The 23,619-nt window shown below is 47.4% G+C and overlaps 4 protein-coding genes across 5 annotated transcripts; 3 read left to right on the plus strand and 1 right to left on the minus strand.

Annotated features, from left to right (window-relative positions):
• Window positions 1–48: 48 nt before the first annotated feature.
• Window positions 49–17,242, plus strand: LOC117147428 (serine/threonine-protein kinase S6KL). 2 transcript variants are annotated; one of them, XM_033314309.1, is made up of 9 exons: window positions 49–607; window positions 2,023–2,126; window positions 2,188–2,404; window positions 2,468–2,591; window positions 2,656–2,754; window positions 2,811–2,969; window positions 5,222–5,310; window positions 16,561–16,848; window positions 16,905–17,242. In XM_033314309.1, exons 1-9 carry the CDS (start codon window positions 347–349, stop codon window positions 17,010–17,012), a joined length of 1,449 nt encoding a protein of 482 aa, XP_033170200.1. In that variant the 5' UTR covers window positions 49–346; the 3' UTR covers window positions 17,013–17,242. The 2 variants fall into 2 exon arrangements, with proteins under 2 accessions (XP_033170200.1, XP_033170199.1); XM_033314308.1 differs by having other exon boundaries at window positions 50–607; window positions 2,017–2,126; window positions 16,905–17,240.
• On the plus strand, window positions 2,976–4,968 carry LOC117147433 (autophagy-related protein 101). The gene has a single exon (XM_033314313.1). The coding sequence runs from the start codon at window positions 3,404–3,406 to the stop codon at window positions 4,058–4,060; it is 657 nt and encodes a 218-aa protein (XP_033170204.1). The 5' UTR covers window positions 2,976–3,403; the 3' UTR covers window positions 4,061–4,968.
• Window positions 5,925–9,133, minus strand: LOC117147432 (protein bangles and beads). Its single transcript, XM_033314312.1, has 3 exons — window positions 9,032–9,133; window positions 8,726–8,864; window positions 5,925–7,725 (listed from the first exon to the last, which is right to left on the minus strand). Exon 3 carries the CDS (start codon window positions 7,722–7,724, stop codon window positions 6,429–6,431), a length of 1,296 nt encoding a protein of 431 aa, XP_033170203.1. The 5' UTR covers window position 7,725; window positions 8,726–8,864; window positions 9,032–9,133; the 3' UTR covers window positions 5,925–6,428.
• A 632-nt stretch (window positions 17,243–17,874) lies between the features above and the next one.
• Window positions 17,875–23,203, plus strand: LOC117148247. The gene is made up of 13 exons (XM_033315550.1): window positions 17,875–18,263; window positions 18,342–18,391; window positions 18,443–18,638; window positions 18,714–19,713; window positions 19,776–19,910; window positions 19,966–20,177; window positions 20,242–20,313; window positions 20,376–20,653; window positions 20,712–20,892; window positions 20,955–21,203; window positions 21,267–21,716; window positions 21,777–21,953; window positions 22,016–23,203. Exons 1-13 carry the CDS (start codon window positions 18,228–18,230, stop codon window positions 22,166–22,168), a joined length of 3,189 nt encoding a protein of 1,062 aa, XP_033171441.1. The 5' UTR covers window positions 17,875–18,227; the 3' UTR covers window positions 22,169–23,203.
• The last annotated feature ends 416 nt before the right edge of the window (window positions 23,204–23,619 follow it).

The raw sequence follows: 23,619 nt of genomic DNA on the forward strand, positions 1-23,619 counted from the left end.
ACAACCGAGAACATTCGCGCTTAACTGTTTGGCCACGTCTGGTCTGGTCACACTGCTACCTGCACAACAACAAAAACAACACACAGAAAAAACAGCAAAATAGAGCCAGCCTTAGCTACCAAATATTTATATTAGAATTTTACCTACCCCGCCCGGCTGCGAAGTGCGCGCTTTTTACTGCGATTTTTCGGCTGCCCCACACACACGCGCACGCACACGAACAGTGATTGCGCAATTCCAGTGGAACGAGTGGAGTGTGGTGGTGTTCGGTGTGTGTGTGTAAACAACAAGCGGACGACAAGGAAACAGAAACAACGGGAATTGATTGGGACGAGTGGAGCTTTTGATGGGCAACTCGCAACCGCGTAATGCAAGCAGAAGCAGAAGGACATCCCAGTGGCCACAAGGCGCAGCGGAACTAGGCGCCACAGCCAGCGATCACCACTACCACCAGGAGGAGCTGCATCAGGAGCAGCAGCAGCAACAACAGCCGCAACAGGAGCAGGAGCAACCGAGCAGCAGGAGGATCCAGTTCCAGGCCCAAACCAACCAGCCAACACAGTCGCATCCTCCGGGCGAGGAGGAACAGCCTGTACAATCACAGCAGGTAATGAGTAAGAAAAATTGCAAGTGGAGTGGGTGGTGGGTGGACGTTGTGGTATATATGGAGGACGGGCTGATAAGGCAACCCACATAGGCGCATATAAACATACATTCGTACTTACATATGTACACTTTGTTGGCCATGTTTGCCCTCGTCAGCGCGAATAAATACTGCGTCATTAATGACATTAATGGGTGCTGGGTTCGCGTTTTCCCCATTCAATTACGTTGCGGCTTTTGACCCCTGACCCCCACAAAACGCCCTCTTTCTCCCGCCGCCCCACAGGCAGCACGTGTGTGGGCGCTCTTTTCCGCACTTTTCAAATGCCCCAAGTATTTCCGCATTCGCATACGACTTTCATGGCCATGCCAATTGAGCCTCCCGCTGCGCAAATTCTGGCGCCCCCTTATCAAATCCGCGCGTTTTGCTCCCCCCTCTGTTTTCGCTGTATGAATCTGAGGATCGCACAGCCCACGCGGAGATCCAGATCTACAGATCTACAGATGTGAACATTATGCTCCATACGCGTGTGTGTAGCCATACGGAATGGATTGGTGACCCTCATGCAAAGAAACGCTGGCCACAGGCGCGGGCCAGCATATTGGTACGGCTTTTGCAAAAGCGTTGAGAAAATGAGATAAGAAAACGTATTTAGTTCTCAGTAGTAGTTTATTAAAGATTTTTCACATCAGAAATCCATATTAAGAGATAAAAACATATGTACACAAGAAGCGCATAGCTCCATTATTTTTCAAACGAATTGGCGGAAAAATATGTTTTAAAACAATACTTTCGATTTGAAAGTACTTAGTAAGAAAACCATTTTAAATTCACTGTGTTACTCGGTTTGGTCCAAAATGGCGTTATTACTTTGACTACAAATCAGCAATTTAATGTAAAAAACGGAATTTTGTCAAGAATGTGTCATAGTTAATACCGAAAACAGATGATCACTCTCGGTGGACACCACTGTATACTCGATTCGCTCTCTCGCTCTCTTCTGCGTTCCGTTCCCAGCTGTTCGATCATCGGTGGCGTTGTTTGTTTGCAAATATTCACAGGCCATAACGCACGTGTCGCCGCCCAGTGAACATCGCAGAACCATCTCCTACGCCTCCGTAGAAATTCATAGATTGCTAGAAAGTGTTCTGCGAATTCATTAGCTTATTTTTCCGGTGGAAAGGGCTGGGATAACCGTTGAAAACGACGCAGGTAAGCCGTAATAAATCCGCTGAGCCCGTTTCAGGCCGTTTTTTTGGCTTCAGCACTGGTCATTCAGTAGACAGGCAGTCCGCCGCGTGTTCAATATATAAATAACTTACACACAAATGTACATACACATGGGATAGATAGCAGTGAAGGGCGAGAATTGTGTACTGAACACCAAAACCTAATGATTTGTCTTGTTTCAGCAACAGCTTTCCACCTGGAGTCTTGGCAGCCTTAGCGGAGGACGACTCAACTGGAGCTTCTCCGGTGCCCGCAACTCATTTCGCCATCGAAACAAGGCCACGCGAAAGAGGTAGAATCGCATTGACCGCCCCTTAAGTTTCCATAAATAATATGCAAACTCTTCCTTGCAGCTTGACCTCACTTCATGGCTCTCGTCGTGGCAAGACTCAGTGGCACCGACCTCTGACCAACTCAATCTTCAACTCGCACTTTAAGGAGTCCAGCAAGAACGATCTGTACCGTATCGATCATTTGGTGGCCAAGGGAGCCTTCGGCGTGGTTTTCAAGGTGTCCAGCAAGAGTGACAACAGTCAGTGCTACGCCCTGAAGGTGCTGAAGAAATCAAAGGTTGTTAAGCATTCTGTTCGGGTACTGGCAGAGATAAAGTAACTCCCCTACTTTTTTATACAGCTCATAGAAGACAACAGCGTACGGCAGATTAAGGACGAGGCGGACATTCAGAAGGTTTGCGGCCATCATCCGTTTATCGTGAAGCAAATAGATCTGTGGCAAAACCGCCACAACCTCCATATTCGTGCGTTGAGATAAAACTATACTAACGATTTTATGTGTATACTAAATACTCTAATCCACTGCAGTATCGGAGTACGTACCCAACGGCGAGTTGTTCTCGAAAATAACTCACTTCTCCATTGATCTGGTTCGCTTGTACATTGGCGAGATAGCACTTGCCTTAGGTGAGTAGAAGAGGTCTTAGGCCAGCTAACCATAATCTCACGTACGCTGTTTTTAGATTTTCTCCACAACGCTGGGATTATATATCGTGATGCGAAGCCGGAGAACATCCTGTTAACTGAACAGTTTCACATAAAGCTAACCGACTTCGGCCTTAGCAAGTGGCTCAAACTGGGGGCAAACACGCGCACCATGTGTGGCACTTTCAAATACATGGGTACGATCTAATCCAACTTAAACATACAAACACCTAAGTAATAGATTTAGCTGTTAAGAGGCGCGCCGATCCATCGCAAACCAAATCGTTCAAAGGTATTTTCGTAAAGAAAGCCCAGCAAAGTAACTTAGCAGAAAAAGGGAACAGAGCAGTATAGGAAAATAGAGCATATAACTCCCTGTTACTCTAGGATACTACTATTTAAGCTAAAAAACTATGTACATTTAATGAGATAGGTTATTGGACTATAAACATTACTGGTGAGCCAGTAAACATAATCAGAGAACAAAGATCAGACTCAAGAGGCATAACATAGCCGTCAGGCGATAGTAAGGGAACAAGGGAACCAAAGTCACAATACCGACGTAACACTGTATATAGGCAACTCACAAACGTAAACCCAATCTCAAACTCAACCCGTAAAAGTTATCGCAATGAACGCGCGATCGCAGGTTTTTGATCTGACCATGGAGGGTCGTCAGGTGGACGAGGCGGTGGCCACCATCTTTCACACCGTCCTCTTCCACCGCTGCCTGGGCAAGTATATGTACACGGGCGACGCCCAGTATTCGATTGGCACGGTCGGCTACACGGACGTCGATTGCAACTTCATCGACTTCACCTACGTGTGCTGCACCTCGGACAGCTTGACACACAAGGTGAAGCGGGCCATCAACTCGTTCAGCGAGAAACTGCGTTCCAACGAGAGCTGTGGCTCCGGCCAGATCAGCCTGGAGTTCTTCCAGAAAAAGAAGAACCGCTGGCCCTTCCCGCAGGAGTCGATCCCATGGGAGGTGTGGACCGTGCACCTGGATCTGATCAAGCACGAAAACGAGGATGAGAGGCAGCTGTGCCGCGAGAATGTCTCCGATCTCCTGACCGAAAAGGTCATATACATCACCGAGCTGATGAATCGGCACGACTACGTGCCCAAGACGCCCAGCCAGAGCGAACTGGACCTGATCTTCGACACATCCTTTCCGGACGTGCAGCCGTATTTGTTTAAGTTTGACTACTCCACCTCGGGCTCGGCTGCTCCCTCCATGGGTAACGCCATGAAGAAGATCATCAAAGAAACGCTCGCAATGTGACGGGCTGGCGGGGGAACGCAAATCCTCCCATCATTGTGTAGTTTTGGTGGCCACTACTTAGTTTCTCGCGAGTTAATTTATTAGTATATTCTTTTTTTTCAATCTTCTACGCCTGGTGTTTCGTTGCCCATGACCAAGGTTGGGTCATAAACAAGGGTGATAGGATGAAACGCGAAGTGAATAATTATTTATGGCATATGACACGTCCCTGCTGAACTAGATCGTTTAACATATAGGCTTCGTCTTAATTGTTCTGCCTTAATACTTTTAGTTGTTATCATTGCTTTAGATATTCACTAGGTTCCATTGACCACCGCTTAACCCACGAGCATGCTGGACTTACATGTCCTCGGCAGGATTTAAAAGCAGGAGGGAGATTTGCATATATGTAGATAGCCATTAGCTATCCAGATCCCACCAAATGTATAAGCTATATCCCCTTCATCATCCATGCAAAACGTTCCAAAAACAAGCTTTGAGCTCCACTAGCAAGCAGTTGCTGTCAGCCGAGCGAATATACTTTGTTAATTATATCTTAATCGCCAATGTAAATAACGAAAACGATGCAAGCTATGAAATTGTACACGGTGTGCGAAAGAAGAACCGAGCTAAACACAAGAAAAGCAACCATTAACGAATTCAGAAACCATCTAAAACCTAATGTTTAGATCGTGGCAAGTAGCGGTGAGGCGGTAGAAATGTATGTATAAAAGATTGTGATTGTACTTGTAGTGATTAAACTATAGTACGGACTCCATGTACCCATGGATATCCAATATGTAGACATGTATGTATGTAAATCAATGTTTATCTATATGTCCAAGCTATAAAAGTAATCGATAAATGTACTTTACGACTTAACTAATATTGTAAAATCGATTTAAGCGGAATAAATCCTTTGAAGCACACGTTCAAAGTAGAAATGTAATTGGCCTTTTTGCGAGCATTATCCCAATAATCCATCCAATCAATCACATCGACCAGCCATGTCCCCGCTCCAAGTTACCCAAGCTGTCCGTTTGTTTTGTCCGTATAGCGCACCCCATGTCCGTATACCCGTATATACGTATCATCCGAATTCGGCACGCCGAACAGACCATTGCCTCTGCACCATTTGTTTGCGGGTGGGTAAAACGTTCTCCCCCTCTCGTATCGTTACAGCCCCGGAGATTCTGTGCGGGGAACCTTATGGCCATGCGGTGGACTGGTGGGCCTTGGGCGTTATTGCCTGTCAGATGCTGACGCAGAAGGTAAGCGACCAAATCCGGTAGTGGGTAATTCAATCGGTAATAACCATTCAGAATGCGAGCATGCGCCATCTCGGCGAACCGATTTGTTTTCCGACGCAATAGCCATAGTACTAGTAGCTAGTCTAACATCCATAGTGCAGTCTTAGCTGGATCTGGAACTGGGGAACTGGTTTGCTGCATTGCATCAGTGGGGAATACTCGGTGTGTTGGCCACCAGTCCGCAATGAAGCTCTATAATCCGAGCGTTTATAATTGGCCTCGCCGTCAGAATGAGAGCTCTATATAATCAGGTGTTGTCTATCCAATTCAAAGTCGGTATTTATCTGTTTGATGTTCAGGATTAGATGTTTCCCATCGCCTAGCCCAGGCTGGAATCTAAATCCCCAGATAGTATTCGACGCATTTTAGTTTTTCGATTTTTATTTAAGAATTTTCTCAGTCTATATAAAAGCATATATACTTCTTCTCATATATACGTTATAACACTATCGTTATTAAATGTAGTTTCATTATGTTAGAACTCAAATAAAAAAAAAGGTTTTCTCATTTATAATGTATCATAGGCGATACTCATCGAGTGCTGGCTTCGTTCTGGGTGTTATTTTTGGAAAGGACTTGGTCTTGATCTCGGTCTGGGTTTGGACATGGGTAGGCTGATCTAGGAGTTTTTTCTTGGGGCGGGCGGGTACCGGGTGGTTGTCTTGCAATGACTAAGATTTAATTAAGATTACATTTATTAAATTATAATTATAAGTATTACTTTATGCCATCTTAGCGGTTTGTCCTGTTTGTTGTGTGTTGAATTGTTATGCCTACGCGTGGTTACCTTCCGATCCACTTGGTTCTATTGATCCTGGGGCAGAACGCCATCCTCTTCTCCACAGTCCTGCCCTTCATATTCATCGTATGCTTTTGTGTGTGTCATTTCGTTCTGCTCCATTTACAACTAAGGATACCACTAACTACGATCGTAATATTAAGACGCTGCCAAGGCGTAGCAGTGGTGCGATGGTCGGTAGGGTTTGTGGTGCTGGTGCTGGTGCGGGTGGTGCGGTGCGGTGTTGAGTTGGAGTTGAGTTGGTTAAGGCAAGGTGGTAGATGTAAAGCTCTTACTATTCCTAGTTCTCCTTCGATTCGCTGCTCTCCTCCGACTCCTTGGACTCCGAGGACTCATCGACCTTGGACTCGGACTTGTCAGACTTTTCCTCCGACGACTTTTTGGGCTCGGCCGACGGTGCCTGGGCAATGGGCTTGGCAATGGCCTCCTCGCCCTTGACCACGGGCTCGGCAGCTGGTGCTTCGTCGATCTTCTTGGCCTCGGGCACGGCAGCAGGGGCAGCGGCGGCGGCTGGCTCTGGTGCTGCTGTCTCCTCCGTCTTCTTCTGTTCTGGCAGGGCCTTGGCAGCGATATCAGCGGCTGGCTGTTCCTTCTCCTGCTCCTTGACGGCCTCCGTCACCTTGGTGGCACCGGCCGGAGCAAGTGGGGCATTGGTCTTTAGGACGGGAGCGGACTCGGCAACGGTTTCGGTGCTCTTCTGCTGGTCAACTGGCTTGGGGGCCTCACCGGACTTGGCCTGGGCAGCCTGGGCGGCAGGAGAAGCAGCCGCAGCAGCGGGGGACGACTCGATGGACTTCTTCTCGGGAGCAATCACCTGGATGTTGGAGTCCGACTTGGGGGCTTCAGGAGCGGCGGTGGGTGTGGCTTCAGCGGCCTTGGTTGGCTCCTCGGGAACAGCAGCGTCCTTCTTGGCATCCTTCTGTTCGATTTCGTTGATCCTCTCCTGGCGGGCGGGCTGCTCGGGTACGGGTGTCTCTTTCTCGGCGGCAACTACGGCGGGAATCGCTGGCTCCTCGGCGGACTTGGCATCGATCTTGGGCTCCTGGGGCTTGACCTCGTCGACAACTTGCTTCTGCACCTCGGCATTGGCGGCTGGGGCTTCGGGGGCCTGTTCGATGGCCTTGGTGGCCTGGGGCTGAGCCTCGACAGCGGGTTCCGCCTCCGTGCGGGCAGTCTTCTCCTGCTTCTTCTCGGCCTCAACGGGAGCGTTCTCCTGGGCGGGCTTGGCCTCCTCAGGCAGGGTCTTCTTCTCGGGAATAGCTGGGGCGGTCTCTACGTCCGGCGCGCTCGACTTGAGCTCCACGCTGTTGATCTCCTTGGCTGGCTCGGCGGCAGGAGTGATGGGTGCGGGCTGCTCTGGCACGGCGGCCTTGGCTTCGATGGTCTTGGTCTCTGCTGGCTTCTCGGCCTCGGGCTTCAAGGGAGCAGGCTCAACGGCGGTGGGCAGCACGGTCTTGGTCAGGAGCTCGGCCTTGGTACCGCTGTCCGGCTGGATGGCCACCTCCTCGTCGGGCACGGGAAGCGCCCAAACGCTGGCCAGGCACACGGTGGCCACGAAAAGCAGTTGGCACTTCATTCTGGAAAGGAAACGACAGACGGGGGACTTTAATTTAGAACCCACAAAGCAATCCGCTGCACAATGACCCTCACTGAGAATTTTTTTTGAATGTGGTCCGGACTTTCTATTCCGCTTTAAATTCCCCAATCATCGTTTCGTCTTCCGCGGAATTACGTTTCGTTTGGTTCTTTTGTAATTCGATTAAACGAAATTCTACCTCTGAATTGAATTTGCCTGTCGTCGTCGGCAGTTCGTAGACCCGGTGGTCTGCCAGTCCTGCTGGCATCCCACTGGCTACTGGCTGCCTGTGCATCTAATGATGCTGCCTCCTTTCTCCCGCCACCGGCTGGTCCACATTGAAAGCGTTTAATTATTCAAATGCGGCACTTAAACGGTGATCACTTAAGTTTTCAAAACTGACCATCTCGGACCATCTGATAACGACTGACTTGCAAATTTGGCCATCTGCTCATTTCCTTATGCTAATTAATTCGGCCGTTTAATGGCCATCGATAAACCCTAATTTATTGAAAGAGAAATATCAGATATAACGGTTCGAATTCAAATCTAATGGGGTTCTTGAGCCCGGCACCCATAAACAATGTGCATTTGAATGGGCCCGAATGATATTTGGTCGTGTATTGTGCTGTATGGCTGCACACGACTATTCAACTATTGGCCATTACTGGCCATTATTTCGTGGGTGTTACGCAACGTGTGTCTGTCTGGTCGAGAAGCCATGGTTACCCCATGCCCGCTCCCACCCAAAGATACGATCTTTATAATTTACGAGCGGCTCTTGCTGGCCAAAACTGCATTTAGGTACATATGTACGTCGTCGCCAAGACTTGGCAATCGAAACTCGTTAAGAGACGCTGGCGGTGATTTGCGAAACCCAATCGGTTGGTTCACCCATTTGGCCACTTCGATGACCCGCCACCGATGCAGATAAGGCAGGCTCCGTTACTTGCACCAAGGATTCCACCCGTTTCGATACCTTGGCCTTGGCCAGCACTCACCTTTTGATTGAAGCGGCTAACGTCGGTTTAGAAACTGTGTTTGCTTTGGCACTGCGTATCTCACAGATACACTTATTTGTTAACAATTTGCGGTTTTGCAATTTTCGTTTGAGAATATTCTGGGATTTCGTTTCGCGCCCTGCAACAGAACACACAACGCACAGAGTTAAAAAAAAAGGTAGATTTTTGTTAAAAAAAATATATATATGTGTGTGATATGTAGGTGGGATTCGAGTGGCTTATGTATATGTATATATATATTCTTAATCCACTGCGCTGCTGGCCTGGCCTGCCGCGTGTTCTCACCGGTCAGTTTCAAGAAACACTTTGAGTGGATGCCAGCGCGCCGGGGCGTTTATATACACTCGTCGCCGGATCACGAACGCCCGAAGTCGACGTCGGCAGAGCATCGGCGGTATGGCCATAGACAGCGTGCTAGGCACGAACGTCGCAGCAGCGGCGGTAGCAGCAGCAGCAGCAGCAGCAGCAGCATAAGCAGCAGCAACAACAGCAGCAGCCGCAGCAAGACGCAGCACGCAGCAGGCAGAATCTTTAGAGGATGGGGCAGCGGGAATGCGTACGTGAGAGTCGCAAGTCGCAAGGATCCCGTGGATATGGATATTTTTAGTTCGGCGTTCTAAGCCGGGAACGAAAGAGCACTGCAGAACCCCATCCCCAATCCCAATTCCATGACCATCTCCCATCCAGAACCCTTTCTCCATAAATAGACGGCAAATTGTTCACTGTGCGCTGTCTATTTTTAAAGCGAATGCAATTTGTAAGTCTTCTGCAGAGACTTCTTTGGCAGACCGCAGATACGTGGTACCCGGTAACTGGCAACTGTTGGTAGGATCTATTTATAAAATGGAACTAGCCAGGATCGCTGGCTGCCCGCCCGCCCTGCGCTGATCGATTGCCATAAGCGTCATTAAACGCAGCACGATTTTCAAATGCAGTTGGTACGATGATAATATCAGCAATCAGCCAGGGCCAAAGAAAAATGCTTAATTGTGGTTCAATGCAATTGGCGGGGTTGCTTGCTCGCCAGCTTGCTCGGAGGCGGCAGAGGAGTTGGCCTGGCGAAAAAAAACCGGTATCTACTTGGGCACGAGACGGGATTAGGGGGCATGGGGGCCAGCATGCCTGCTAGTTCCACCAGCACCAGCAACCAGCACCACCAAGAACTTTAGCAATCGAGCCAAAGACGAACTAAGCCAGTGGCCAGAAGAGGACCAAACCAGACCATAACCATGCCCATACCCATACCAATACCCATACCCATACCAGGCTGCATTCGATCCCGCCGAGGAACATCATTAACATAATCAAAGCAGGGGGTTTCCGATCGTTGATTATCTTAGAATGATAAATGCCTTGGGGCAGCTCCAAGCAGGCCTGCCGATTCTTTTTATAGACTGCCACCAGATAAAATATAAAGTGTATGTATAGTACACATGAGCTCCAAAAAGGATAGATGGGTTTAGATCCGTGGAAAGTTCCACTTCCCCGCCAGAAAGTGATATTACACGCTCGTGGGTGCGCTAAATTGCCCAATCCGTAGTTGTCGCTTATGAAAGTCCGCATCCACGACTTCTTCGCCTCCTCCAAATTGGGCCACTAAATGCCACATAATGCTTGTTGTACACCCGAAAAAATCCAATCAAAGCCAGTGATTTCGATCGTAATTCGTAGATAGATCATGAAATATACTCCAGATTCGAATGGAGATCATTTGACATCGTATGATAATATATGTATTATTCAGACCCTTATTCATTTATAGCCCAATGGGTTGAAGATTTCCCCTAGTTCGTACATCAAATTATGGGGCATCTAATATCATTTGATTCTTTTCTCTTCGAGTGTGCACCCATGGAAACGAAGTGCCTCATACGAGCAGAAGATACTATTGCGTCGACGTCTCTAAGGTCGGACAATCGTTTAGCGGAAAAGTTCTGGGAGAAGAGCTCTTAAGTTAAACGTGCTCTGATTGGATTTGGAAAGAGTCTGATTTGAGAATGCACATGATGATGATACTAATGGTGCGAGATAGTAACCGAGATGGGCGAGATAAACGAGGGAAAGCCACATTAAGTCGGCTGTCCAAAAAATATTTGAACGCGACCCATCTGTTTATTTACGACCCGTTTGGGTTCGGTACGGTTTTGGGTTTTATGGGCCCATGGATTATCTGGGCCCGGCTGTCTACCTGTTTTTCGGAATCTATATTTAGGCAGGATTGGCCACGTTGTTGCGTACCTAGGAACTTGTAAAGTGTATGCAAAACCGATGGATGGCTAACCCAAATACCCAGAACCCGAAAACCTTTACGACCGACCCACCAACAGCAGTCGTTGGCCAATTTTGAAGGTCGATCGCGGTGTAGATAGTTCTGTTGATCTCGTAGATCTCGTCACGAAAATGAATCTCATAATCTTTAGATATTTGCGTTTAGAAAAATCATGCATAATTGCAATTATTAAGTTGCTCAATGATTTCCATGGATGAACGGCTGAGGAACAACAACTCTGACTATGCGAACTGTGTGTTCATGGCAAAAGATGACGTATTCTAATGGTGTGACTACCGTGCTAATAGTCTAAACTTAGCTTGGATTTAAATCGCACTTTTACGAGTCTAATAAGAGCTTCTATTAGCTCAGGTTTGCCATGGCACTTTGCAAGTCCTTGTATATAAGTATGTATCTATATGCAAACATATATACTCAGTTCAGAATATCCCCCCACCAGACATTTAATTGCCCGATCTAAAAAAAAACCTCAGCTCTGCTGGAGGACAACCAAGTTAGAAGAAAACCTGAACCACTGAGTTCCAGCCAAAGTAGGCGATGCTATTAAAAAAATGTGAGATTGCCCAGGGAACGCCGAAATAGTAATACCCTTTCTTTAAATAAGATATGATTGCATGATGATCTATGATCGAAAATCTAAGAAATACGTTACTTCACCAGCTTAAGGAACTCTTAAAGATTTGAATCCATCCCAATTCTGGCAAATCTCTGAGATATAGATTTTTCTAGTTAGGTATTACTAACTAGGTAACTTCTGCAGTTTAGGGTATCCGTGGTATGGAGAAACCTCATGCGGAGCCCATACCCATACCAGCGCCAAATCAAATGCAACTTTTTGGCGCTGAGCTGGAGGAGATGGTGGAAAATTGGCCGGGCTCGGGAATGGGCACTGCTCTGTGGGATGGCTGCCGATCCTCCTCGCGTGTCGTCCGCTCTGAAGAGGTGGGAATGCGGCGCCTTAGAGGTGGAGGGCAGGATGCACAAGCACTTGCCTGCTGGGCCAAGTGGTCAGTTAATGGCTGCACTGGTCTTCTCATTTTCTTGCGACATTTTTATGCTCTTGACTTGCATAAATATTTGCGCAGCCCGCAAAAGGGAACCTCTTCTGGACGTAGATTTTCTGCAGGCTCTTTGCGGAGCAGCGAATGCAATAAATTTGTGCGCTGCGGACACGACTTGGGCATTGGCCATGGATATGGACTTGCTTGGAGTGGAGTAAAGCCTTTTAAGATTGGATGATCGGCGGAATCGCAGGGGGGAACTGCGGGGGAATGGCCACGATGTGCTCGGTCTGCTATCATACATACGAGTATAATATAAAATGCACATGCGTTGCAATCAACATCAACATTGTCCTGGTCGTCAACACAAAAGCGAAAGGGAGAACTAGCATAGATCGCGAGGCAGGAGCATTACCATCATCATTATCATTATCATCCTGGCAAAGGTAATTACACAGGGCAGCAGGGGCTTAGTTTCCCGGCTTGGTTCTCTGGCTCGGCCCAAATCTGCACATCCAACGTGGGCCACCTTGTTGCCCAGTGCTGGCTGCATGCCACATCCACAGCGAGGCACATACATATGTACATCATATGTATGTACATGTGCATATACACATCCCAGTACTAGACCTGCGAGCAGAGCTGCAGAGCTGCAAGACTGCAGAACAGCGGCCGAGTCGCCTTTGTATCTCATGGATACATAACTCTTTGTTATTGGCCTTGAATGTCCTAAGCACGGAAAAGAGGTCATTGTCGCATAATACGCCGCCTGTCCAGCCCGTCCAGCCTGTCCAACTGGTGGACAATGACAGTGGACAGTGCCTGGCAGTGGTGGCTAGTGGATACTAGAGACTGGACTGCTGGATGGACGATGGACATGGACGATGGACATTCCCCCAGGGGAAAAACTGCAAAATCTATGCGCACTTTTATCCACCTCTGCGCGACGTTCGCCTTTTCTGTTTTGAAATTTGTAATTAAAGTAGACACGCATTTTAATGACTGTAATTGAAAAGGGCCCATCCCCATCCCCATCCCCATCCCATCATGACCATGTGGCCATGTGGTTCTTCTGCAGGCGATCGCAGTGTCTATCTTTGGCTAGATATGGATGCGCATGTGCATTTAAATAAATACATCTCGAATCTGGCGATTGAGCAACCTATTACGCCACGGATTTTGAGCCAACTCGTCGACTTGCCACACATCTTGGCCAGATCGAAGAGCACTTCCTGGCGCGTTTGTTTAGGTCTGCTCGGTGGAGGCCACCACTCATCGGCAAGCTGAGCACTCGTAAAGCCGCAATGGCCATTCGAAATCCGAAATCTTGCAGATTGTTTTCTGTTTTTGCTGCTGCGCACTTCAGTATTGTCAATCCGTTCTTGTCGGCTTCCTTTTCGTTTGGGGTTTGGCTTTGGGCTTCTGGCTTTTGGCTGACTGTGCAATATGCGATGTACAGTCGATTAAGACAATTATCTCTGGACATTAATTCTGGGAAATATAAAAATAATAATCACTATCAAGCTTTTTGCTCGCACTAAACTTTGTCGCGACGATAATTGGCCAACCGAGCGAATGGCAGCCGGAGAAGAAAGGCGGTTGATGACCTATGGTAGTTCAAACGGAAGATGGTCTCCGGCAACCCATGACTGGGCCAGGGCCAATCTGTGTGTGATTCTATGATCCAGTTTGGCCAAATCAAACGCAGAAGTCGCATTCGAGCTGATTTGAATACACGGAGAGAAAGAATGTGCGGCATGTATGTATGTAATTGGTGTATTGTGTACTTGATTGATGGAACTATTGTTAATGGGCAGTGGTCAGCCAGCCATCCAACTTGGACTTGAATCCAACTAAAGCTTCTTTGGTGATCGAACGGTTTACCCCATTAAAAGCAATTTGAAGTGTAATTAGGAGTGACTTTGCGTGGATAGGCATTTGGATTGGGAATGGTTCTAATTCCCATTGTAGTGTAGTTCCGATGGAGCGACAGCTGGTGGCGGCCAGGCCAGCGTCCAGCTCACGTGCCGGCAATTACAATTACCATGCGTCACATTGTCAGCGATAAAGCAGATATAATACGAACGGACGGAGATCGCCAGCGTCTGCGGGAACCAGAGCAGAATCAGTGGAGCGCTCGACTCATCTCATTTCGCAACTTGTTTTCGAATCAACGAACCAGGAAGGTGGCATGGTCAGCATGGTCAGTCGCAGTGCCAGCCGCCCTGCTCCACCCGCGCTCTAGATCCAGATCTACCCCGATCCACCGATGATCATTACCTCTCCTCCTCTCGTCGCCCAGCCGCGACTCGCTCGTCTGTGATTTAATTTAATTTTTCTAAGCTAAGCACAGCCCAAACTGTTTCACTTTGTCAACATTTCGCTGTTTGTCAGTTGGCGGTCGCAGCCGCATTGATTAAGCTTAATTTGTTGCTCCAAATGCAGGTCAAACCTTTCGAAATCTCTCGGCATTAGGCCACCACTCAATGCATCCTAAGTTGGACTTTTATCCACCGATACACACATATGTGCACATTCATTTGCTTGTATGCTATGTGCCCGGCCAACGATCACCTTGAGTCTGGGAATGAATCTGGATGACTAAGGGGCCATTCGCTGACATTTCCCGAATGCCACCTGCGCTTTTCCGCCGTGAAAGTGCCAGCAGTCGCCGTCTCCCATCGTGAATGCCATTTTTGGGTCATGCCCGAGAGGTGGCCACTTCTCCGGTCGGCAGTGCATGTTAAGTTCAAGTGCGTGCATTGCTCGAACCCGGACCACAGTCATCCTCCATGAGCCATCTACTGTGCCCATGCCATATGTGCGAGTATTCAAGTGCAGCCCGTGTAATTAGAAGCTAGTCAGTGTCAGTAAGTAAGTGGCTTTTACATGACAAATGCGTTTGTCAAATTAGATTTGCATGAATTTAGCTATTCCATGGGGAGTTTGCTGTATATTGTGTTCCATAAATGTGGTTGATCGAACCGACTAGTGCTATGCCAGTGTACTGGTGTTCCAAATGTGACATGCTTGGATACATATATCCCAATCCCTACGCGCATCTAGAAAGTGCCATTTTTGAGTTGACATGTGGGGTATTCGCCCGTCGATCTGACATTTGCCGCCGGGTTTCCCCATGATTCCCTCCATGTGACCGCAGATCTGGAACGTACTCGGCAAGTGAGAGTGCGAGTATTACAGCACTCTCCATGGCGACAGCGACAATGGGTCCAGCAACAGCAACAGCAGCATCCATCAACTCGACAAAAATTGTCTATTTCTATTTTAGAAGTAGTAGCACGCTAATTGAATCCAATTTGCATGCATTAGCGCTCGTGGAGCCGATCTGAGCTTTGCCGGGCTGGTTAGGCACAGCCGATCTTAGACATGGATCTTATCCAAGTCGGGTATCCAGATCTCAGATCGCAGAGCGCAGACTTCAGATTTCTGATTTCCAACGTCGTTTATCTCATTGTAATCGACATAATTGCAGCATCTTTTGCAAGCTCATTGCAGAGATTGACTGAAATAGAGACCTAGAAGTGATGCTGGAATTGGTTTAAAAGTTCCAGAATATTCATTAGGTTCCATTTTATTATTACTAATAGCGCAAACCTATTAGCTAATGTAGAAAATATGAATATTATAGTACTCTGATTCAGGTATATTGGTTTTGTAATTGGAACATGGTACTAAGTGGTGACCCCGATCTTTTCCTCAGCTCTTCAGACTAACTGGCACACATTTTACAGTTTAGCCATTGGATTTTTCTTAGTTCTTGTTAGTTTATTTGTAATGTTTTTAAATGAAACATATGTAATGAGTTAGAAACTTAAGAAATTGGATAAAATAACATTTAGCTCATTTCAGACTGCACTATTATAGATCCATTACATGGCGAGCAGATAGCTTAGCCCTTTTACCTGTGAATTGATCGTGTTTTTGTGGCTATCTCAAACAAATACTTTATTTCCTAGAAGAATTTGTAACAAAAATAATGAGGCCCAGAGTTATGCTTATGTTTACTCCAGCTTATTGAGTTCCATGGCAAAAAAAAAAAGAAGAAAAAACCCAGAGCCATGTGGTTAGCTGGCTCTGTCAATAAGCTGACGTTTGTGATTTGCGTATTTGCGTGTTCATGTGTCTGTGGCAAATTGTTTGGTTATTTAGATATGATTCAGGGCGTCACCATTCACCATTAGCATTGTTCGGTTGAACGTGTTGGCACCGGACGCTAATTGTTATTTTTTGGAATAGCTGACAGGCGGAGAAGATACACAGAGGAGTATGGCTCATCGCTTTGGTGACTACCCCTGATATCTTGCAGACTTGGTGGTTTGAAATCAGAGACTCTGGACACATGGATGGGTTCTACTTGTTTATCTATATATCTATATACCTGTATAATGTGGCAGAGGTATTTTGCATGAGGGTTTGCAACTTGGCTAATTTCCAGCGTCGCTGAAAAGTATGCTCTAGTGAAAAGGATTCACTATTAATGGGTATTTGAATCCTAATTGCAGTCGCCCAACATCAAACGTCACCTGCTGCGACGGCGGGAGAGTGTGGAGCCCGAGGACGGCCTGTCCAATGCCCCATCCATTGCCCAGATCAACGGCTGCCTGCAGGACAGTGACGGCGACAGCGAGGACTTCCTGCCGGAGGAGGTGCAGCAGCTCACCCACGAGGGCAGGGATGTGCTGCGCAAGCTGCTCACCATTGAGCCGCGCCAGCGTATCCGCAGTGTGATGGCGCTCCAGAGGATTGCCATCTACAAGGACTACAACCTGAGCTCCAAGCAGCTGCTAAGTGTAAGTCACATTCAGTTTACCATGCCATGGAATAGTCTTCCAATTGCCATTTGCAGCTCTCGCCGCGGGAGATTATAGCCAGGGATGGAATCCGTATCTACGAGGACAGGCAGTTCGACCAGCTGACCAATCAGTGTGCCATCGATGCCTTCCTGGACTTCTAGCGCCCGAGTTGGAGGAGCCTTACAAACAAAATCAGCCATATTTTTTCCACTTTTTTGGTATTATTTAAACTGCAACGTTCCATTTAACTAACAATTTGTACTCGATTAACAAATGCCTTTGAAACGAAGAAATAGTTCTTGCATTTTTTACAAGTGAACAAATAGCAAATTGTTTTAAAATTAATTATAAATTATATTCCATATTATATATGCTATATTGAGCGTTAAATTCAAATGTATTTAAAAAGCGTGCAGTGATAAATTTAAAATTTATAAACTGAGTTTTATTACGTTTCGAATGCCATTTTTACACTGTTTATGTTTGCAATGTGTTTTAAAGCTCGAAAAGTAATTTTAGTCCAATGCGCCAAAATAAATGTTTTCCTTGTTCTTAAAAGTTAAATCGTTTTTAATATTGGTTCCTGAACTATTTTATCCTTAGAAAGATGTTATATTTTGATCCCTTATAAACATACTGGGTATATTATATAATATTTAGTATTTGATAAAAATATCTTCAACTTATGTTCATGATTTGTTTAGGACCAACTCTTTTCTAATTATTTTTTTGAGTGACACCGAATGTTGTGTGAAAATAAGTGACGGCAAATGGGTTTCCTGTCCAACGTCATGAGTTGCGTGCGTTGTGTTTGCCCAAACATTTCATGGACGAGTAAATAGAAAGCTCGCCGAACGTGGGTGGCATTGTCATACATAACCAGCCACGGTGATTTTCCGCATTTCCCGGAGCTTTTCCCCCTTTTCCTGAGCTTTGTCAGCTGCTGCTCACGCCAGGATGCGGGCACGAACAGCCGGGAGGAGAGCGAACGAGAGCGCCAGCGAGAGCGCGAGGACTCGCTGGTTTCCTTGCAGAGAGTCCTGGCGGCGGAGTAGCGGAGCAAGCAGCAACAGCGGCAGCGCAGTTACAGTTATTGGCAACAACAAATACATACACATGCACGCTCGCACATCGATAACCGTATCCAGAAGAGGTCCTTTCTAGAGGCAGGAAAAGGAAAAAGTGGACAGTGGTCACGACTCCTGGCCGCATCCAAGGCGCGGAGCATGCAAATTGGTCGCCGCTGGTGCTGGGTAAACTGCAGTTCCACACCGCAGGACAAAAGCACACCCACACACACGGATACACTGACTTGGCCAGGATACATGGCTCTACGCGAGATTAGGCAACTCCAAACGGGACACTAAAAAACCGACATGGCACTGGTGCACACTTTCCTGGGCACCTGGGAGGTGAGTTGCTTCGTTACTTCCCAACTACCTGAATCGGTTCCATCCATCTAACATATACACCCACTCCAAAAACCTCAGATTGTCTGCTGCACGTTCGAGGGAAAGCGGGAGCTGTCCGGTCTAGAGGGGTAAGCTAATCCTGAAGAAGCGTAGAGTCATCCTAATATTCTCCGACACAGCATTAAGTTCCGCCTGGACGACACCAGTGACATTACGTGGTACAACGACCTGGTCAGCCCGCTACCGGAATCCAAAGACTGTGGCACCTTCTGCGAATCGGCCAGTGTTCTCTTTAGCTGCGAGACCTTCGATGTCCACGAGATCAATCCGCGCCTGGTCTTCGGCGCCTTTGCCGGCCACAGCATCGAGTTCAGCGTAAGTATTATATATGTACATATGTGCACCTTCTGCAAAGCCCTTTGGTTAACCTTTGACCTTTGCCATACGCAGACCAACACCTTAACGCCGACTGATACGCTGGTGCTCAGTTGCGAGAACTGGTATGCCGTGGAGTGCAAGCGCCTGCAGGACAACCAAGCCGCTGGTCAGGAGAAGCAACTGAGCTTCGGCGAGGCCCTGCAGGAGTCCTACTTCAGCGACGTGATGGTGAAGAGCTCCAGTGGCCTGGAGTACGCCCTGCACGCCTCCATACTGCGGCTCAATGGCTTCGATTGCAGCATGTGCGTGAACAGTGCCCCGTCATCGGCTGCCGCTCGTCCTGCGACCAGGTCCTGTCACAGTGGACCGAACACCCCGAATCCCATACGGATCTCTGTGGCGCCGGCGGCCAACGACGATGGGCACGAGAAGTCCCTGCCGCGCCTGAATCTCTCGCCCATTTACCTGCAACCGCCGTGCGACTTTCAGACCATGCCCTCGTCCGGCTTGGGCGCCCAGCGGATGCATCAATTCAGCAGCAGCTTCAATTGCCTGAGCAACGGCAACGCCGGGGACTCGGAGTCGGTGGTCAGGACCACGGGTCTGCTGAGCCTCGAGTGTGGCGGCGGTGGCGGTATGTATCGTCTGCCGCCCACTTCGCATTCGGATTCGCACCTGGAGACATCGCAGTCGCACTGCAAGAACATCTTTAACTTCTGCCAGGATCTGATGCTGCAGCCAACGCCGACGCCCATGCCGCCGACCACTGGTCTGGCCATCTGCAGCATCCGGAGGCCACCACTATCGCCGTACCGTGCCCGGAGTCCCTCTCCTTTTCCCAGCTCCATGGACACGCCGCCATCGTCGCCGCTGACGCCCGTGGGCGTGCTGTGTAATCTGCCCAACTTCCTGCTGGGCCCCATCCTGCACTGGCTGTACACGGAGTCCCTGCTTCCGGACCTGGACGAGGATGTGTGCGAGAAGCTCATCAGCTTCGCGGAACTGCAGCCATCGCTTACCAAGCTGGTGGAGCCGACACGCAAGTACCTGCGGCTGATACGACTCAAGAAGTGTAAGCATTATAAAGCCTATATCCGGTGTATATCAGCGTAACTGCTTACGGATTGCTTTTAGTTGTGGTCAATGTAACAATGGATCTGCACGGCATTCTCAATCGGGTCATACAGTGCATCAATCCCGGGAACATAACCCGCGATCCGGCGCAACTATATGCAACCTTTCAGGATGCCTTGCGCGAGTGTGCCATAGGTGAGTCACTGGGATATCAGTTATCCAGGTTCTATAGGAGTATGCATCTTTTTAGGCTGCGCCAAGGTGCTACAGTTCTGCAATATCTTCATTACGGACGCCGCTCACATGACGCGATATCAGAAGAACGAAATCGTCAAGTACATCCGCACCCGCATTCCCATCTTCATGTCGCAAGTTCAGCAGCTGCTGCAGAACGTTCTCGGAGTCTTTGTGGGTCTGAGTGTGGACGAGAAAGCCGAGCTGGTTAATTACCTAGTACCTGAAGTGAGTTAGGAGGGCACAAATGACTGTATACCAGGCCAGAGAACTAATCCATTCTATCCAACAGATCGAATCAACCTTATTTGTATTGACCGCTGTGATAGAGGAAATCAAAAACTCACTGGAAATCATGTGTAAGGTGAGTTGGGCTTGGGATTAGCTGGAGTTGCCAAAGCAGTAATAACTATTTTCCCCTAACAGGACCTTAAATGCTCCCACTTGGATCTGCCCCTACAACAACAACAGGCGGAAGATGCTATTGTCATGCAACTGCAGATTGCCGATGGAGGCGAACCCTCGCCACGTCCTCGTCGCGGTGCTCCAGTGGGTCTAACGCTCTACGATAATCTCTCGGACAAGCAGCGCCTAAGTTCGGCGGAAAACGATCTGAAGTTTGTGCTCTACATGTACGAGGTGCGGAAAATGCGCGACATTTACGGCAGGATTGTGGCGGCGCTCGAAATAATCAAGGACAAGAAGTGGGTAACCGTGGACCATGGTTGGGATAACCAACTTATGATCTCTAAATCATTGCAGGACTACGTTCTGCGAAATGGATTTCCTGAGCAAAAGCAGCACAATCAACCAGAACCTCGAGCAACTGATTATGGACATTCCCGCTTACATCTTCATCGTGGAGAACCTGTCCGATCGACTGGACGACAAGCTGGGCTGGAAGGAGTTCAAATTCTGCTTCAAGCTGGCCACCAGTCAGATCGTAAGCTACCTGGTCCACTTGGATGGCTAAGATCTCCAGTTCATGCTCTTAATACTTTACAGAATGGCGTCATTGCCAAGCTACTGGACCACAAGGACGCCCTGCGGGACGCCATTAGTCAGATCTGCATGCTGGTGCGCAAACAGGAGTTCACTCAGTCCGTGATTGAGCTGGGATTGCTGGACGACACCTGCATGCTGTCGAACAATCTGAAAATGGCTGATCACGAGAACAACCTAAATCAGGGCCTGAGCGAGAAGGATGCAATGTATCTGGATCGCAAACAATACTATGATTACAATAGCATTAAGGTAATGCTATAATTGCTATATCTCAAACAGTTATCTGACTAACGATCGTGATTTTGCCTTCAGTTAAACCTCATTCGGCACCTCTGTGAGCCACCCATAGCCGCCAGCAGCAATCTCTCGAAGAACGCCCTACGCCTGCTGCACTCCACCCAGCTGGCCGACATGGAGTTCGAGGTTCACACCTACGCACCCACGCCTGGTGCTGCCAAGGCAGGAGGCGGAACTGAAGCGGTTCCTGAAACCGCTGAGCCGGCAGCAAAAGTCCTGCAGGTGCACAGCTTCAAGGCACATCGGGTGATCGTTGCCGCTCGCTGTGAGTGGTTCAAGAAGGCCCTGATGTCGGGCATGCAGGAGTCGATCAACCGGAAGGTCATCATCACGGACACCTCACCCGTGATCTTCCGGCGCCTGCTCCTCTATCTCTACGGCGCTCCTATTGATCGTACAGTTGGTGCCGAACAGGTGTGCGAGCTTATGCTCCTGGCAGATCGATACTCTATAGATGATCTTAAGGTAAGAGATGGGTACTCCAGCACTCTCAAGTACTATAGCAAATATGTGTACGTCGAACAGGAATTGTGCGAAAACACCCTATACTCTCTCATTGACGAGGACTCCGTGGTCTGCCTACTGGGAATAGCCGATCGCTATATGGCCACCGCTTTAAAGTCGAAATGTCTTTCTTTTCTCTCGCAACATGCGCAACTGACCAAGTGTGAAATATTCAAGGAATTGCCGCAGACACTTCAGGTGAGCACATGGATACGAATGAGCGAATAAACTTGCATCACATTAATGCACCATCCTTTCAGCTGGAGGTTATGGATTTGATACACTGGTTCGGACGGGTCTCGGAGCCGTGGAACGATCGCGGCTTTAAGCCGCGGAGCAGCTCGCGCCACAGCCTAAAGAGTCCTTCGAAGCCACGCTCGAGATCGCGCAAGTCCTCGCCCTCCTACATGTGACGCCGACAAAGCGCCATTGAACACACGAATGCCAACTTCTTGTGATAATTTTAGAAGACTTCGCTATCCAGATCAGATGGATTAAATAGTCAGTAAGGCGGGGAGAGGAGCATGGCAACCAAGGACGAGCGATGCCATGAGTTTAGACTTTACAGGGCGAGAAGATTGCTTAAATCACTTACAGGAATGACCGGGACTCGGCCTTTCGTCTCCGATTAGGTGAAATATATCACCGGAGCAGAAGGAATATTCCCAAATATCAAGCCAAACGAAATGGGCAAACATGACCTGATTTTAATGCGTTTTACTTAGTTCACTAGTAGATAGATAGGATTTTGTCGTATAATTTACATTTTTTTCTCTCGAATGCTTTCATTTATGTAGGAAACCTGTTTCCACAAGTGTAAGTCACTAAAACAGTCGAATTTGTCCGATTACAACAGCAAAAAGCAAATATCGAATAAGTATAGAATGAGAACCATTTGACAGACACGTTATGTAAATACACAAGTGAGTAGCGTAGAAAAACTTTTCGAAAACACACTCCTTATTTCGAAATTTTTTCTGTTTGTGGTCCACTTGTGGCATAGGTTAGATGTACACTTATATTCCGATGACGTGTAGGTAGAATCTAGTCCTTTGGAAATGCCAAAGTGAATAATTGTTTTGTATTGGACTAACGTAATATTGACAAAATGCATATTTCCAATATTTTCGGTTCACCGAAGATTGTGGGCTACACTATTGTAAACTAACTAGTGTATTTTGACATATAGACACATATTAAATTTAAAACTAGACTATTTACCACGTGGCGTATCCTCAAAAGGTGTTATGAGAAAATTCGGCGGATTTTATGTATGACAGCAGCGTATTTTTTCATTCGATTTGAAAGCGTATCAAATTAACAGAATATGTGTACAAATATTATGTGTAAATTATATTATTGTACTAATTCAATACATTTCTTGTTGTCTTTTTAAAACATATCACAACCTAACTCTTTTTATTAGATACAGATTATAAAAATGTACGTATGTAAGCAACGCAAAAAAAAAAACATTTGTTTTAGCCGTTTGTGGGAGGTATTAATGGAAATAAATGCGTTAAAACGGAAATGTCTGAATGGTATGATATAAAAGACAGGTTAGATATACTGAGTTTTAACGAAATTAACAAATTGTGAATCTCCATGTTGCGAGAAACTTTAATTTTTCATACTATACATAATACAAAAATGTTTTATTTATGAGTGAAAGTCAAATTTCTAACGGCCCATGGAGTGGGATGAGCAATAATCTCTAGCACTGCAGTAACGAGTACTTAACAGGTAAAGTTCAAAGTTCACGTATTTAAATGTTGTAACCGCCAAGTTAAGCGCAAGGTAATGAAACGTTGGAAATGAAGCAACGAGTAAGATTCGTTACACATTGATAGGCATTTCAAAGATC

The sequence above is a fragment of the Drosophila mauritiana genome, chromosome X, assembly GCF_004382145.1.
Source record: "Drosophila mauritiana strain mau12 chromosome X, ASM438214v1, whole genome shotgun sequence".
Lineage (NCBI taxonomy): Eukaryota > Metazoa > Arthropoda > Insecta > Diptera > Drosophilidae > Drosophila > Drosophila mauritiana.